Here is a 16,290-nt window from a genome sequence, read left to right as displayed (position 1 = left end):
TGACGAGGTGAAGTCCAGGTCAGCTGATTCAGCGGTGCTACAACATCCGTGGGAACCCGGGACCCACCACACACATGCTGATACTGAACTGATTTGTCAGTTCTTGGCTTCTGGTAATTCATTCAATCGCAGTCATTGAGGCTTTCATTTAATTTGTGTAGTTGTGTGTGGAGCTTTTATACGTTCATCTGTTTTAATTGTTATTAACCTAGAAAATTAAAAATTGTACTTCACTATATGCAATTTTGCTTTATTTCTGGGTGGATACAAATCCTTATGGTTGATATACATTGAAGAACATCCGCATGGATCTTTAATCTCCCAGTAGCGCCAGATAAGTTTATCCTACTTTGTATTTGTGTTCTGAGGCGTGGATATGGGCCTAAGGTTAGGCTCCATCAAGGTTCAGATTTCGTCCCTATATATTTTCTTCCAGAGACAGCTGGCTGTAATTCTGGAGTTACAAACGTTCCTGAAGGGTGTCCTTCGCATTCAGCCACCCTTTGTCCCTCCCACGGATCCGTGGAATCTCACGGTGGTCCTGATCTTTCTCCAATCGGACTGGTTTGAACCTTTACACAGGGTGGACTTGAAATATCTTTCTTGGAAGACTGTCGTGTTGCTGGCTTTGGCCTCTGCTAGGTGTGTGTCGGAATTGGGGGCCTTATCCTGTAAGAGCCCTTATTTGATATTTCACGAGAATAGGGCGGAGCTCAGGACTCGCCCGCAGTTTTTACTTTTCACGTTAATCAACCAATAGTGGTTCCGGAATTGTCTAACACTTCGGTTGCTCTAAAGTCCTTGGATGTGGTTCGAGCTTTGAGGATTTACATCAAGAGGACTGCCACAGGAATTCTGTCTCACTTTTTGTCCATTACGACGCTACTAAGATTGGATGCCCTGCTTCTAAACAGTACATTGCCTGTTGACTTAGGCTTACTATTCAACAGGCATATTCTTCAGCAACGTTGTCTCTGCCGAGGTCTATTCAGGCCTACTCCACTAGGTCGGTGGGTTCCTTCTGGGTGGCTGTCCGTGGCGTCTTGGCCTTACAGTTGTGCTGAGCTGCTACTTGGTCAGGTTCGAACATGTTTGTTAAGTTCTATAAGTTCGATACCTTGGCCTGTGAAGACCTTCTGTTTGGTCAGGCGGTTTTGCAGGGGTCTCAGCACTCTCCCACCCATTCTGGGAGCTTTGGAACTTCCCCATGGTACTAATACTTCCAAGTATCCCCTAGGATGTTAGCGAAAATAGGAATTTAATACCTACTGGTAATTCCTTTTCTCGTTGTCCGTAGGGGATACTGGGCGCCCGCCTCAGTGCTTCGTTTTTCCTGCTTACTAGGTTGTAAGTTCTTGGTTGGGTCTGCTATTGCTGTCGCTGTTCGTGTTCTGGCTAGCGTTGTTTTCCTTGGTTCTGGTTAGCTTTGCTATCCTTTTGTTCTGGTTGTCATTGCTATCCTTTGTTACTGTTGTGTGTTGGTTCATTACCTCACCGCTATTGTTGTATGTTTTTCTTCTCTCAAAGTATGTCCATCTCCTCGGGCACAGTTTTCCTAGACTGGGTCTGCAGGAGGGGCATTGAGGGGAGGAGCCAGCACACACTGAAGATTTATTAAAGTGCCATGCTCCAATGGACCCGATCTATACCCATGGTACTAATACTTCCCAGTATCCCCTACAGACTACGGGAAAAGGAATTACAGGTAGGTATTAGATTCCTATTTTTGGATTTGGGTGCAATTTTTTTGTGTCAATCCTTTTCACATGCAGTTACTTAATTGGAAACAATATGCACATGAAAAGAAGTGTAAATTATTTGTGTGTACTTTGGGTCACAAATATGTAAATATACTGAGATATCATTGTAAGTGTATGTCAGCAATACAGTCATATAATTTTTGACTAAATGACACGGGTAATGGTAAGCTCATTTTCAGTACAGGCCACAGTTTTCAGGTGGAAATATATGCTTTGCAGTGGCTGCAGATAAAATTGTTAATGTGTAGGAAGCACATTTTTAGTTTCTTTTGAGATTGCAATGTTGTGTGAAAAACTTGCTGCAAAGTAGTTGGCTACCATCGATGATCTAACCTGCCTCCCACTCTCTGTGCTCACAGAGTAGCCAGATGAAACCAGTAGCTCTGCCTGCTCTCTGCGTGATGCATAATCAGATAGAGGTGGTTAATTTAGGCACATATTATGCATCACGCAGCAGCGCACAATGTCAAAGATCTTATCAATATTATTCACCTTAGTCCCTGACGATCTATCAAGACAATGGAACCTAGATTTTAATATGCCAAATGTACGTTCTATCACACTATCGAGTGGACTTATGTGCATCATTATACTTGTGCTCTGAAGGACTTTCAGAAAACGAGAATGGAGATAGAAGTCAGGAGAAACATCCATACCCAAAGTTAACATGATTACATTTGTAGGTGTGTATTGATGAAGTAACCAGAGGAATATGTACTTACCAATCAGCCATCCCTCCAGCATTTGTCCCGCATCAAACTTTGCATACAGGGATGACTGACTGAGGATAAAGGAATAATGGCATAAGCCAGGATATCCACCCACAACACTCAAGATTCTTTGGTTTGCATCACAAACCACCTGCACATTTGTGGAACAGGTGTGGTAGTGATTCAGAAACAAATGTGCTTTTGCACTAGGTGGTTTCAGCTCAATGTGCGTGCAATCTATAGCATCCAGGACATTTTTCATGTCTGTGATCCTATAAAAAGCTAACCTGACATCTTGCCACTGTGACACCTGGCTAGGGAGCAAATATAGGTGCAGGTGAGGGTCTTAAATGCAGCAAGGAGAGAGAAGGTGAGTCCCCATGACTGACTGAAAAGCTCCCAGAAGCCAAGTAGTGAAGAAAAGCCAGTAGTTTGTGTAGGCCTGATAAGGATTGTGACTGTGCAGTGTCTGGCTCAAGGTGAGTTTTGATAAGGTGATGCAGGTGCATTAAGTTGTTGTGATTGAGGTGGAACATCTGTATAACCTCATCATCAGACAGTGCATTGAGGTTTAGCAGCACACAGAAGAACCTGGGCCTATGTAGGCTCTGCGGCACCCCTAGCTGCTGGTTCCTCTGTTCTGTTTCTTGCTCTTGGGCCCTTTCAGTCAGCTGGTGCAGGCCAAATGAAGCCACTTCCTGCATCCAGGCTACTCCATAACCTGTGCCATGGCTGATAGCAGAAATAGAGTGCAGCATGTGAGCTGGTGGGCTTTTATTAGCATTTTGATTGGTATAATTACAATGGATTTCACGTTTTTATTTTTTTGGTAGTTGTCTGGATTTGGTCTATGGATGTCTACTAACCTGTGTCAGAGTTATTGGTGACTGGAGCAGTGTTGTACTAAAAACTATGAGGTTTTATGTTGTTCCTTCTCATAGAGGTTGGAGGATGTTCAGAGGATGCAAGAAGATGCAGTGACTAGCACTAAGTAGTTGACGAAACCCAGAGCAGGGGCGCAGAGCCTTACCCCACTGTTGGTCTTGGGTTTTGCTGCACCTGGTTGGCCAGTCGCGGCCCCCTGACTGCGTCATCTGGGCACTAGAGATTGGGACTGCAGATAACTGTAGTATTAGACTGGAACAGATGGTATCTGTAAAATCGGTTTGGTACTGATGGTATCTGTAATCAATGGTATCTATATTATCGGACTGGAACCAATGGTATCTGTAATCGATAGTGTCTGTATTATTGGATTGAAACCGATGGTATATGTATTATCTGACTGCAACCAATAGTATCTGTATTATAAGACTGGAACCGATGGTGACTGTAATGAAAGTAGTACTGACCTTGCTGGATCTAGACTGATTACACTGGAGTACTGACTGTGCTGAGTCTGAAATGATGACACTGGATGATCCCTTGGAAATGCAGAAGGTAAAGCAGGTAGCAAATAGAGAAGCTCAGAGAATGCAGGTACTGTGCAATAGCTGAATACCCAGAAGAGAGCAGCTTCAAAGCTCACACACAGACCTATGTGGCTTATGGTACTGGCAACTTGAACACTGAGAAGCAGGAATCTTTAAACCCCTTGGTGACACTGGATTGGATGGGAGTGTCAGCTGACACTCAGGCTGCATGGAATTGGTCAGAGACTGGTCAGCTGACACTAAGCAAGATGGCGTCATCCATGCTGCAGGGCTGGCAGGAGCATCGCACACAGAGGACCCAGCCCATATACTTCAGCATTCAATATTAAATTAAAAAGAAACAATAACAATTGAGGACTTTAGTTTACAATCTGTGCAAAATATTCAATGTTTATGGTAATGAAAGGAATGTGCTCTAAAGCTGATGCAAGACTACAGTCAGGGGCGGATTGGGAACTGAAAGTAACATAGTAACATAGTAACATAGTAACAAAGTGGCCCTGGAAAAATTTGTAGTAGTGTCTGCACATGGACAGCACCAAAGGTATACTGTGTAACCATGGTGGCAGCACCACCACTCACATGTCAACAAACAAAACAGGCACCGCACGCACATCGGCCTATCAGAAATTTTTCTATGGGGGGCTATGGGCAATCCACCCCTGAGTACAGTGTAAGTGAATTTTAATCAGCAGTGGTTAGGGTGCAATGAGAAATGAATGGAGTGAATTATCAACAAAAGAATGCCTGCTCATAAGATAAACCAATACATATCACAGCCTTAGTGTTGTAGAAAGGAAGCAAGATCAAAATGTATGACACTATCAGATCGATTTATCAAATGGCAAAAGGCCCTGTTGCCAGTAAGATTCACTGGTAAAAGACTATTTTACCATCATTTTTTATAATATTTTGACATAGAAAGGTGCCTATCAATAAACAGGCATCTATCTATATATATTATCAAAGTCAAAGATACTAGTAGGCAATGCAAGGGAACAGAGAGGCATGCTGGCCAGAACACAGGTGAGCATCAGACTGAGGGTGGGATGCATCAAACATCACATTGTGCATGCGATGCATCCCATCACTCATCTCAAGCATAAAAGCATACAGTAAGACCATATGCTTGAATAAAATTGCAAAAGACAGCTCTCCCAGTTTTATCTTTCTTTTGTGATTATAGAACTTCAGAGTTAATGACCCAGAAGTCCTATTGTGCATAGCATGCATTGAAGGGAGAATGGGAGGGATCCAATTGAGTCCCTCTCAGTGAACTTTGCGATAAGAAGTCCATAGGCTTCTGTTAAGCAATGCCATCTCCATGTATCCAATTCCGGAGCATGGTGCATAAGAAAAATGCGGCCATACTTCTGAAAACATAATATTTGGAGGTTTGACCGCATCTTTAGCTTTGATGCAGCCTACCCTGATGGGTATATTTATCAATATTATTTTTAATAAAATAATATAAAAATTGGTGTTTTCACACAATTTTCACATTATTTTAGTATCACCTAAATGTAGTAATTGGAGGAGAAATTGCTAAAATTCTCCTAAAAGCCCTTAATATCACATTTTTTTAGTAAGCAGATCACATTTCTATTAATTAAAATGGTAAAATAATAGTGGAGGGAACACTATGATAATAAAGCCATCTTCAGATGGTGTTATTAGGGCTTCCCCAATTTTCTTTAGCTATGCCTTCCTTGCCTGCAGGTAGGGAAAGCAGAGCTCTGTTGCTGGCACCTGTGATCAGCTATGTGAGTCTGATAGACCACAGGCGGATCATAGTGCAAAAAAAAAGTTAGAATAAAACATAAAAAGATTAACACTTTTCTGCACCCAGGGATCGGTGATTGGTGATCTGGTGAGAGCAGCCTGTCAGCTGATCGCTGTGCTCTGTAACCCTGGGCATCTGATCAGTAAAGTGCTGCGAAGTCTTGGCCAGTATCTAGCTTTACTGCATATATACTGTATGTGAATGGGGTCACAGCAGTTTCACAGGATCAGATCACCAAAGCTCACCAATCTTCATAGTACAGATAAGTATAAGCAGGGTTGGGAATCACATGGGATGGGGGGTGTTTCAGTCACAGGGGGTAGCCCTGTGCAGATAAGTAACGAACATAAAAAGAAGAAAGCAGTACCCAAACCGTGCGCAAAGGCAGCTAGTCAGTGCAGTATCTTTAAAGGGGCGTTTCCAACCCCCAAAAAAAGATGATAGCAAATGAGGAAAAAGATACTACTTCACCAGCGCCTGCCCCGTTGGTAGCAGGGCAATCCACCTCTTACTCTCCGTTGAATTTTCCCAATATGGAGTATTCATGGCAATATTTACCGAAAAGAGAGAGAAGGGTGTAGAATAGTGTGATACCATAAAAACTATTTTAATACATGAAGCTTTTTTATAAAAACAAAAATGACACAATCCAACTAAGAAATGGCTAGTGTAGTATAACAACATGTGTCACAATGGACAAGACATTCACTGAAGATAAATTTAAAATACAAGAAGAAACGCACTCCACTGTGGGAATGGTTAGATAGTGACATGTAAAAAAGCTTCATGTATTAAAATGGTTTTTATGGTATCACATGAGACCAGCAGAAGGGATGCTGGCTGTCACTATACTGACAGTGGCATTCCATCAGAATCCCAGCTGCAAAGCAGTGAGTCCCCTTGCAGGCTCGCTGCACTGGCCACACTTCGGGTCTGGTGGGAAGCTTCACTAATACAGGGCTGCTGTCGGAATTGCGACCGGCAGCATTTCACCGGTTGTCCTGAATTCCGGCATCGGTATCCTGTACGCTGGGATCCCCGACAGCCGGTGTATTAACTGCATCCCGTGACAGCAGCTCATTTGCCCTCATCCAGCTGTCAGTATGCCGGCGGTCGGGATTCCGGCGCTGGTATGCTGCCCGCCGGGAGGCCGATCGCCGGCATAACATACTACACCCTCCCGTGACATGAGACAGTACCAAAAGGCAAAACAGTATGGGGGATTTGAGAAATAAAACAAAATAAATAGTAACCCACCCCACCCCCCCGATCACCACCTCAAAGTGTGTTCCTATCCCACTGCCTGCCTGACAAGACTCTCATGAAACTTAAATATTTTAAGAGCTCATTCAAAACCTGTAGTAACTTTCACTATAGTCTATCTTAACATCACCTATACCTCTCCTTCTGGGTACTGTACTATGTATTGGCACTGACTTTTCCCTTTTACTATAATCCCACCTCATTGGGGGTCATTCCAGGTTGTTTGCTCGTTGCCGATTTTCGCTATGCTGCAATTTGTTGCTAATTGCGCATGCGCAAGGCACGCAGGGCGCATGCGCTTAGTTATTTAACTAAAAACGTAGCAGTTTTGCTGTGGATCCTGCGGCGCTTTTCAGCCGCACTTCTGATCTGTGAATGATTGACAGGAAAGGGGCGTTTCTGGGAGGTAACTGAGCGATTTCCGGGAGTGTGCTAAAAAACGCAGGCGTGTCAGGGAAAAACGTGGGAGTGTCTGGAGAAACGGGGGAGTGTCTGGAGAAACGGGGGAGTAGCTGGCCGAACGCAGGGCGTGTTTGTGACGTCAAGCCAGGAACCAAACGGACCGAGCTGATCGCAATCTGTGAGTAGGTCTGGAGCTACTCAGAAACTGCAAAGAATTATTTATTAGCAGTTCTGGTAATCATTTGTTCGCTATTCTGCTAAGCTAAGATACACTCCCAGAGGGCGGCGGCCTAGCATGTGCAATGCTGCTAAAAGCAGCTAGCGAGCGAACAACTCGGAATGAGGGCCATAGTTCCTTCTTTTCCGTTGTCTTATATCTACACTTTCTCCAACAACCTTGTAGGTACTTGTTCTGTTTTTATGCATGATTTTTTTGATGATTTCTTATAGCGATTATCTGACTCTACTGAGTTTTGTAGTGCACTACAAATAAACAAGGATTGTCACATTTATGATAAAAGCAGAAACTGTGGAGAAACTTAAGTGATTAATTGGGGGACAAGAGCAGAAGCCAATTATAATAATCAGTTAGCAGATGCAGTTGGATAAGGCTATGAAATCACGGAGTCCTCCCACAACGGTAGACTAAGCTACAATCATCATGGTCTACTTTCCTTTAACTATAACAGTGCAGAGTGGAACAAATCTTGCAGGTTGACACAAATATTCAGCAAATACACAAAACAGTTTCATGTGCTCATTGTTTTCTACTTACTTTGCCAGATGTTTTCACCCCTTTCCATAAGCTGAAAAAAAGGACTATAAGTATAGCAAAGAGACACAGAGTTAGCTGCCATCGTGGTTGTCCAAGGTCATGGATTCCAGCACTTTCATGCAGGTGCAGCACTCCACGTCTACAGGGAAATATAAAAAGCTACAGCTTGGTTTACTGACAATTGGCCATACAATATATTCTCAGTTAGATAACAATGACAGTAATACACAAATGGTATAATACACATTCTCAGTTGTATGGTGAGTCTGCCCATATGTGTATATATATATATATATATATATATATATATATATTTTTTTTTTTTTTAAATTAACAAATCTTCCTGATTTTACACTCCAATAAAGAAACTTAACAACAATGCCAATTGCAATAAAATAGTATAGTTATGTGAAGAGGCTATAGGGAGTTTCTTCTACATATCCATAATACATTTTGGATATGTACAGGATTAATATAAATACTTCCAGTTTTCAGCACCTGAACAATCATTGGGGAAAAAACTCATAGTTTGCTAAAACATTCAGTTTGATTTAATTAGTTTGATTTCTTTGAGATTAAATGGGCTCAATTGCCACCATAGTATCACTCTGCAATAATTTGCCATTTTATAACAGGCAGACACTGGATAAGGAGGGTGAGTTAAAAGAGAAAAATGCAGACAAAGTTTTATTAATCAAATCATATTTCTTAACTAGTAAATGGATATTTCTGTGTCACGTCAGCCTGCCTCTTCTCTGCCCCGCGAATGCATGTGCAATGCCTGTCAGGAGTGATCTCTCTTTCAGGTGCTGGCTTAAATGTATGCAATGATGTGATAACTAACAGTAAGCACTATCTAGCTGTCATGCACCTTTGGGAGTTCTGGATACTTGCAGTTATCAGCTGGTATTGGCACTCAGGGCCGTAACTAGGGTAGTGCAGGTGGTGCCTTGCACACAGCGCATATGAAGGGCATATGCTCTGTGGGGGCAGAACTGCCTGCTATCACCCGCAGGGCCACTCACTGCTGATAGCTGCAGCACTGCCCACTGTCAATAACGTTTGGCTACTTCTCTGCCTAGCACACCACTATATACAAGACAGCGGGCAGCGCTACAGCTTCCCCTGCATGCTCCATCCCCTCTTGGCTTACCCTGTCTCTGGTCGTAGGCACGCAGTGTCTCCTGGGAGAACTGTTATGACATCTCTCCCAACCTAGCTCACTCCCACAATGCAGGTGTCATTGCCCTACCTTCACAGCAGGGACAGAGCTGTACCTGACTGTGGTGGCTGCTGGCTCCAGGCTGCATGTGATATCTCACAATAGTAGTGTGATCCAACACATGTGCACTGGAGCAGGCCGGACAGGGAGAGACAGCGCATACGTACTAAGCTGTGCTAAGGTGGGGAACACCGGAGAGTGGAGTTTTTACTCCCCCACTCTGGCAGACAAGATGACAATACATCTTGTTGATGTAGGTCCTTTGAATGCGCATAAGGAACTCTTCTGTGATGTAACATGTATAAGGGGCCTGACTGTGGTGTAATGTGTATAAGAGGCTCTACTGTGTGGTGTAACATGTATAAGGGGTACTACTGTGGTGTAACATGTATAAGGGGCTCTACTGTGTGGTGTAATGTGTATAAGGAGTACTACTGTGGTGTAACGTGTATAGGGGCTCTACTGTGTGGCGTAATGTGACTTACGGACACTACTGTGCAGTGTAGTGTGAATTGGAACTATTCTGTGACCACACCCCTTCCCCCTATACTTTTGACACATGCCTTCAGCGAGCAATGTCCCTATTTTAAAAATGGTAGGGAGGGGGCACCAATTCTCTTTCTGGCACAGGGCACCAAAATGTCTTGTTACATCACTGTTGGCACTACCTGTATCACCAGTGTTTTATTTTTTGCTTTGTTAGGTCAAGCATGCAGGTCCTGGCCCTCTGTACAGGTTCCTAGTGTGATAGGTTGGTGGTATACAAACACAGAAGAGTAGTTAAAAAGCCAGAGTTGGGTACACGTGATAGCAAGTATTAGACACAGAAATAGGTTAGAAACAGGTGTAAAGTTAAACACGGAAGAGTAGGGTAACAGCCACAAGGATGATACATGAACAGAGTCAAAAAAGGCAAGGCAAGAGTGATACATTAGAAGTCAGGAGCTAGCCACTGGGAATAGTGAGACTGGAGCTACTGTGCTGTCTTTTGTACACATAATACTCTGGCCACATAATGCTGCCAGAGTAAATGTTAAATAGGAATGCCTTGAAGGGTGGTCCCCAAAATGTCAGGGGTCACACGAGCTCCCCAGACCAATATTTATTGACTTTAAGTATATATCATTCTCTAACATTGTTTCAAACACACAGTGTTGCAAATGTTTGGTGAATATAGGGGCTACGGCTAAAGCTGGGTACACATTTGTCCAATCCTTGAGAGATCAGACTCATGATCAGACTGCTTATATAATCCTACTGCAGACCTGGTCGCAGATTCTACATCCATTCCATGCGTACATACTGTGCTTGTGCAAATTTTCAGCAGACCTCCAATCTGCATCGGTAGGGAAAATCTGCTGAAAATATACATTACAGTGGGGTTGGGAGGGAGATTTATTAACTATAATGTGGTAGGGGAAAGGGAGGTATTTATTAATAACAATGTTGAAGTAAGTTTGTAAACTATGAACACCATCATGGCTGAGGGATGGGGACAGGGTATTTTAATTAGAGATGAGCGGGTTCGGATCTCAGAGGTCCACATTTCACAATTCGAGTCGGAACGAAGTCCAGCTCAGGACTTCCCACCAGACTTGGATCCCAGAACGAGGCAAAACGTCATCATCCCACCGTCGGACTCTCGCAGGTTTTGGATTCCATTTAAGGAGCTGCTCATCACTGCCATTTTCACTCTGGACTTGGAGAGTGAGGGAGACAGACCTCTGTCTCTCTGTGGGTGGTGGCGTCAGGTGGGGTCAGTGTGTGCTCTTTAGAGGTGCTATCCTGTGTGCTGTTAGGGGTGCTGTCCTGTCACTGTGGTGTCCTGTGCTATTAGGGGTACTGCAGCAGTACATGGGTGTTGCTCTACTGTCACTGTGGTGTCCTGTGCTGTTAGCGGTGCTGTCCTGTCACTGTGGTGCCCTGTGCTGTTAGGGGTGCTGCAGCTGTACATGGGTGTTGCTGTCCTGTCACTGTGCTGTACATGGGCATTGTCCTGTATGCTGTAAATAATACAGGGTGTTGTAAAGGTAAACTGTCCCTGTCTTGTAAGCTGTAAAATTACAGGAGTGCTGTGAAAATAAATGTACACTGGCCCTGTCTTGTATGTTGTAAAAATACAGGGGTGCTGGGAAAATAAATGAACACTGGCCCTGTCCTGTATGCTGTAAAAATACGGGGGTGCTGTTGTTAAAATAAAGGTATGCTGCCCCTGTCATGTATGCTGTCAAACTACAGGTGTGTTGTTAAAATATAGGGGTGCTGGCCCTGTCCTGTATGCTTTAAAAATACAGGGGTGTTGTAAAAATACAGGGATGCTGTGAAAATAAATGTACACTGGCCCTTTCTTGTATGCTGTAAAAATACAGGGATACTGTGAAAATAAATGTACACTGGCCCTGTCTTGTATGTTGTAAAAATACAGGGGTGCTGTGAAAATAAATGTACACTGCCCTGTCCTGTATGCTGTAAAAATATGGGGGTGCTGTTGTTAAAATAAAGGTACGCTGGCCCTGTCCTGTATGCTGTAAAAATACAGGGGTGTTGTAAAAATACAGGGGTGCTGTGAAAATAAATGGACACTGGCCCTGTCTTGTATGCTGTAAAAATACAGGGATGCTGTGAAAATAAATGTACACTGGCCCTGTCCTGAATGCTGTAAAAATACAGGGGTGCTGTTGTTAAAATAAAGGTACACTGGCCCTTTCTTGCATGCTGTAAAATGACAGGGGTGTTGTTAAAATACAGGGGTGCTGGTCCTGTCCTGTATGTTGTAAAAATACAGGGGTGCTGTGAAAATAAACGTACACTGACCCTGTTTTATATGCTGTACAATAATAGAGGTATTGTTAAAATACAGGGGTGATGGCCCTGTCCTGTATGCTGTAAAAATACAGGGGTGCGGTGAAATTATATGTACACTGGCCCTGTCCTTTATGTTGTAAAAATACAAAACTGTTGTGAAAATAAAGGTACAGTACACTGGCCCTGTCTTGTATGCTGTAAAATTATAGGGGTGCTGTGAAAGTAAATGTACACTGACCCTGTCTTGTATGCTGTAAAAATACAGGGGTGCTGTGAAAATAAATGTACACTGGCACTGTCCTGTATGCTGTAAAAATACAGGGGTGTTGTGAAAATAAATGTACATTGGCCCTGTCTTGTATACTGGCAAATTACAGTGGTGTTGTGAAAATAAATGTACACTGGCCCTATCTTGTATACTGTAGCAATACAGGGGTGCTGTGAAAATAAATGTACACTGGCCCTGTCCTGTATGCTGTAAAAATATGGGGGTGCTGTTGTTAAAATAAAGGTATGCTGGCCCTGTCCTGTATGCTGTAATATTACAGGGGTGTTGTTAAAATACAGGGGTGCTGGCCCTGTCCTGTATGCTGTAAAAATACAGGGGTGTTGTAAAAATACAGGGGTGCAGTGAAAATAAATGGACACTGGCCCTATCTTGTATGCTGTAAAAATACAGGGATGCTGTGAAAATAAATGTACACTGGCCCTGTCCTGAATGCTGTGAAAATACAGGGGTGCTGTTGTTAAAATAAAGGTACACTGGCCCTGTCTTGTATGCTGTAAAATTACAGGGGTGCTGTGAAAATAAAGGTACACAGGCCCTGTCTTGTATGCTGTAAAAATACAGGGGTGCTGATGTTAAAATAAAGGTACACTGGCCCTTTCTTGTATGCTGTAAAATGACAGGGGTGTTGTTAAAATACAGGGGTGCTGGTCCTGTCCTGTATGTTGTAAAAATACAGGGGTGCTGTGAAAATAAACGTACACTGGCCCTGTTTTATATGCTGTACAATTATAGAGGTATTGTTAAAATACAGGGGTGATGGCCCTGTCCTGTATGCTGTAAAAATACAGGGGTGCTGTGAAATTATATGTACACTGGCCCTGTCCTTTATGTTGTAAAAATACAGGACTGTTGTGAAAATAAAGGTACAGTACACTGGCCCTGTCTTGTATGCTGTAAAATTACAGGGGTGCTGTGAAAGTAAATGTTCACTGACCCTGTCTTGTATACTGTAAAAATACAGGGGTGCTGTGAAAATAAATGTACACTGGCACTGTCCTGTATGCTATAAAAATACAGGGGTGTTGTGAAAATAAATGTACATTGGCCCTGTCTTGTATACTGGCAAATTACAGTGGTGTTGTGAAAATAAATGTACACTGAACCTATCTTGTATACTGTAGCATTACAGGGGTGTTGTGAAAATAAATGTACACTGGCCCTTTCTTGTATGCTTTAAAAATACAGGGGTGCTGTGAAAATAAAGGGGCACTGTTCTGTGTGCTGCAATAATAAAGGGGTGCTGTCCTGTAAAATGGACAACAAAAACTTGGAGAAAAAAATAGTGAAAGATCAGGAACCACTTCCAGTTCGCGGTACTAGTGCTGAAGCTGCTGCTGCCACCAGTCATAACATTGACGATGCAATTCCATCAATGTCGTCTGCTAAGGCCGATGCCCAATGTCAAAGAGAGCATGTAAAATTCAAGAAGCAAAAATTAAGAACCAAAAAAAAAAAAATATCTGATAAGAAACGTAAAATTAGCAATATGCCATTCATGACACGATGTGGCAAAGAAAGGCTAAGGTCTTTGTTTATGTTCATGACTGGTGGTTCAGCTTCTTATGAAGATGGATGCCGTCCTCCCTCTCGAAAAATAAAAATAATAAAGCTTGTTAAAGCATAGTAAAAACACAACTGTATGTTCAGAGATATCACAAATCCTCAAGGAGAGTCCAAGTGTATTTGCGGTTGTGATGTCTATGCCTGACCTTACCAAGACTGTATGGGAAGAGGAGGCTCCTACCACCATGTGCACGCTGCCTGCAAGTGCTTGGAGGAGCACTGCCAGTCCAGTTGCTAATATTGACATTGCGGATGTCACTGTAGAAGTACACCAGGATGAGGAGGATATTGGTGTAGCTGGCGCTGAGGAGGAAGTTTATGATGAGGATTCTGATGGTGATCTGGTTTGTTTGAATAAGAAACCAGTGGAGACAGTTGCTGGCCATGGGATGAAAAAGTCCATTGTCATGCCTGGGCAAAATACCCCAAAATCCACCTCTTCGTGTGAAATTATTTCTCTGTAAGGATGAGGATGTAAATACTGAAGGGGGTGAGGAATATGAGGATGAGGACGACATCTTGCCACTGTAGAGCCAGTTTGTGCAAAGAGAGAGATTAATTGCTTCTTTTTTGGTGGGGGGCCCAAACAATCCAATCATTTCAGCCACAGTCGTGTGGCAGACCCTGTCGCTGAAATGATTGTTTTTTTAAAGTGTGCATATACAACATAAGGATGGGTGGGAGGACCTAAGGACAATTTAATCTTGCACCTCTTTTCTTGTCTACCACATCATTCCAGGAGTACTGCCCTATATGGGGTGCTGCCCTTCTTCCCTCTCAGCCCAGGGGTGCTGTCCCACTGTTGTTTAAATACAGGGGTGCTGTTGCCTGTCTCCTGTGCTGTGTAATTCTCCAGGGGTGCTGCCTATGCTGTATAAGTCCAGGGGTGTTGACTATCTGCTGTATAAGTCCAGAGGCGCTGCCATATAATTCCAGGAGTGCTGCTGTACTTAATCATAGCTTTAAATTAAAGTCTAGAGCAGAATATGAAACAAATGTCAACATCACAAACAGATTTATGAAAACATATAGCTGCAAAGGTGGAAATGGAAATTGCAATTTTGACGAAGTGTTTTTTTAATAAAGTGGGGAGAGACCACATTTGTGGCCAAAGTCAGTCAGACTTAGAAGAGACAGAATCATAATTCAGCGGACCGTGACTTGACAACATCTACTACTTAATTTTCTCTGGCAACTGACAAAGAAAACTAGATTTTCCAAGCACACCTATGTCTATATGTCTGCCTTGGGTGTAGTATGGTATGCCGGCGGCCGGGCTCCCGGCGACCAGCATACCGGCACCGGGAGCCTGACCGCCGGCATACCGACAGCGTGGCAAGCGCAAATGAGCCCCTTGCGGGCACGGTGCTTCCTCCAGGGGGGTCGTGGACCCCCACGAGGGAGAATATGTGTCGGTATGCCGGGTGTCGGGATTCCAGTGCCGGTATACTGTGCGCCGGGATCCTGACATTCGGCAACCAGAAGACCAACCGTCTGCCATATATATCCAGGGTTGCCCTGTCTGAATCTGCTCATCTCTAGTAGATATATCTTCTAGCATGCACTGTGTACCCAGCATTAGAGAGGTTATTCTCAATTATTTCATGTTAGGGACTCAAATGAATAGCTCCAATTAGTCAACCTTAATTTTGATTTATTATTAATGCTCCACATTTTTGAATTATTTACAAGATGCGCAGTTGTTGTACAGGGTTCTTTTCCTTTATTTTGTAATCTAGTAATTATACAATGTAAGGGCTGCATAGGGGGGTCATTCCGAGTTGATCGCAAGTAGCACGTTTTTGCTGCCCATGCGATCAACTAGACACTTCCTATGGGGGAGTGTATTTCTGCATAGCAGGGCTGCAATCGCTTGTGCAGCCCTGCTATGCAAAAACAGATTCCTGTAAAACAAGACCAGGGTAAGAGTTCCTTACACTGTGCAATCGATCCAGCGATGCAGGTCCTGGGATTGATGTCAGACATCCGCCCTCCAAACGCCTGAACATGCCTGCATTGGACTCACCACTCCCCAAAAATGGTGAGTATCCACCCCGGAACGCCTCCCCACTGTCAATCTTCTTGCGATCGCACTAGCGGTCACTTTCTTCTTTCTTCTGGTTGTTGCCCAGCGACAGCTGTCGCTGGGCAACGACGCGCGTGCGCATTGTGGGCGCTGTGCAGCCGCAGTCCCGACCCGTTCACACTGCTGCAACAACCAGCAACCAGCAGCGTGCGAACGGGTCGGAATGACCCCCAGGGTTATTGCAAGACCTTGTGGTGTT

At 43.6% G+C, this 16,290-nt stretch overlaps 1 protein-coding gene across 2 annotated transcripts in view; it reads right to left on the bottom strand.

Moving 5' to 3' along the window:
• SLC6A2 (solute carrier family 6 member 2) overlaps nt 1–16,290 on the bottom strand; it is a 488,933-nt gene that overhangs the window by 218,771 nt on the left and 253,872 nt on the right. For both annotated transcript variants that reach the window (XM_063945285.1, XM_063945286.1), the window contains one exon: nt 8,127–8,265. In XM_063945285.1, coding sequence (XP_063801355.1) covers nt 8,127–8,265 — 139 coding nt within the window. The remainder of the gene's footprint in view (nt 1–8,126; nt 8,266–16,290) is intronic.

Source organism: Pseudophryne corroboree, chromosome 11 (assembly GCF_028390025.1).
Source record: "Pseudophryne corroboree isolate aPseCor3 chromosome 11, aPseCor3.hap2, whole genome shotgun sequence".
In the NCBI taxonomy this organism is placed as follows: Eukaryota; Metazoa; Chordata; class Amphibia; order Anura; family Myobatrachidae; genus Pseudophryne; species Pseudophryne corroboree.
The sequence above is the reverse complement of the archived record's forward strand: the minus strand, read 5'-3'. Positions and strand labels throughout refer to the sequence as shown.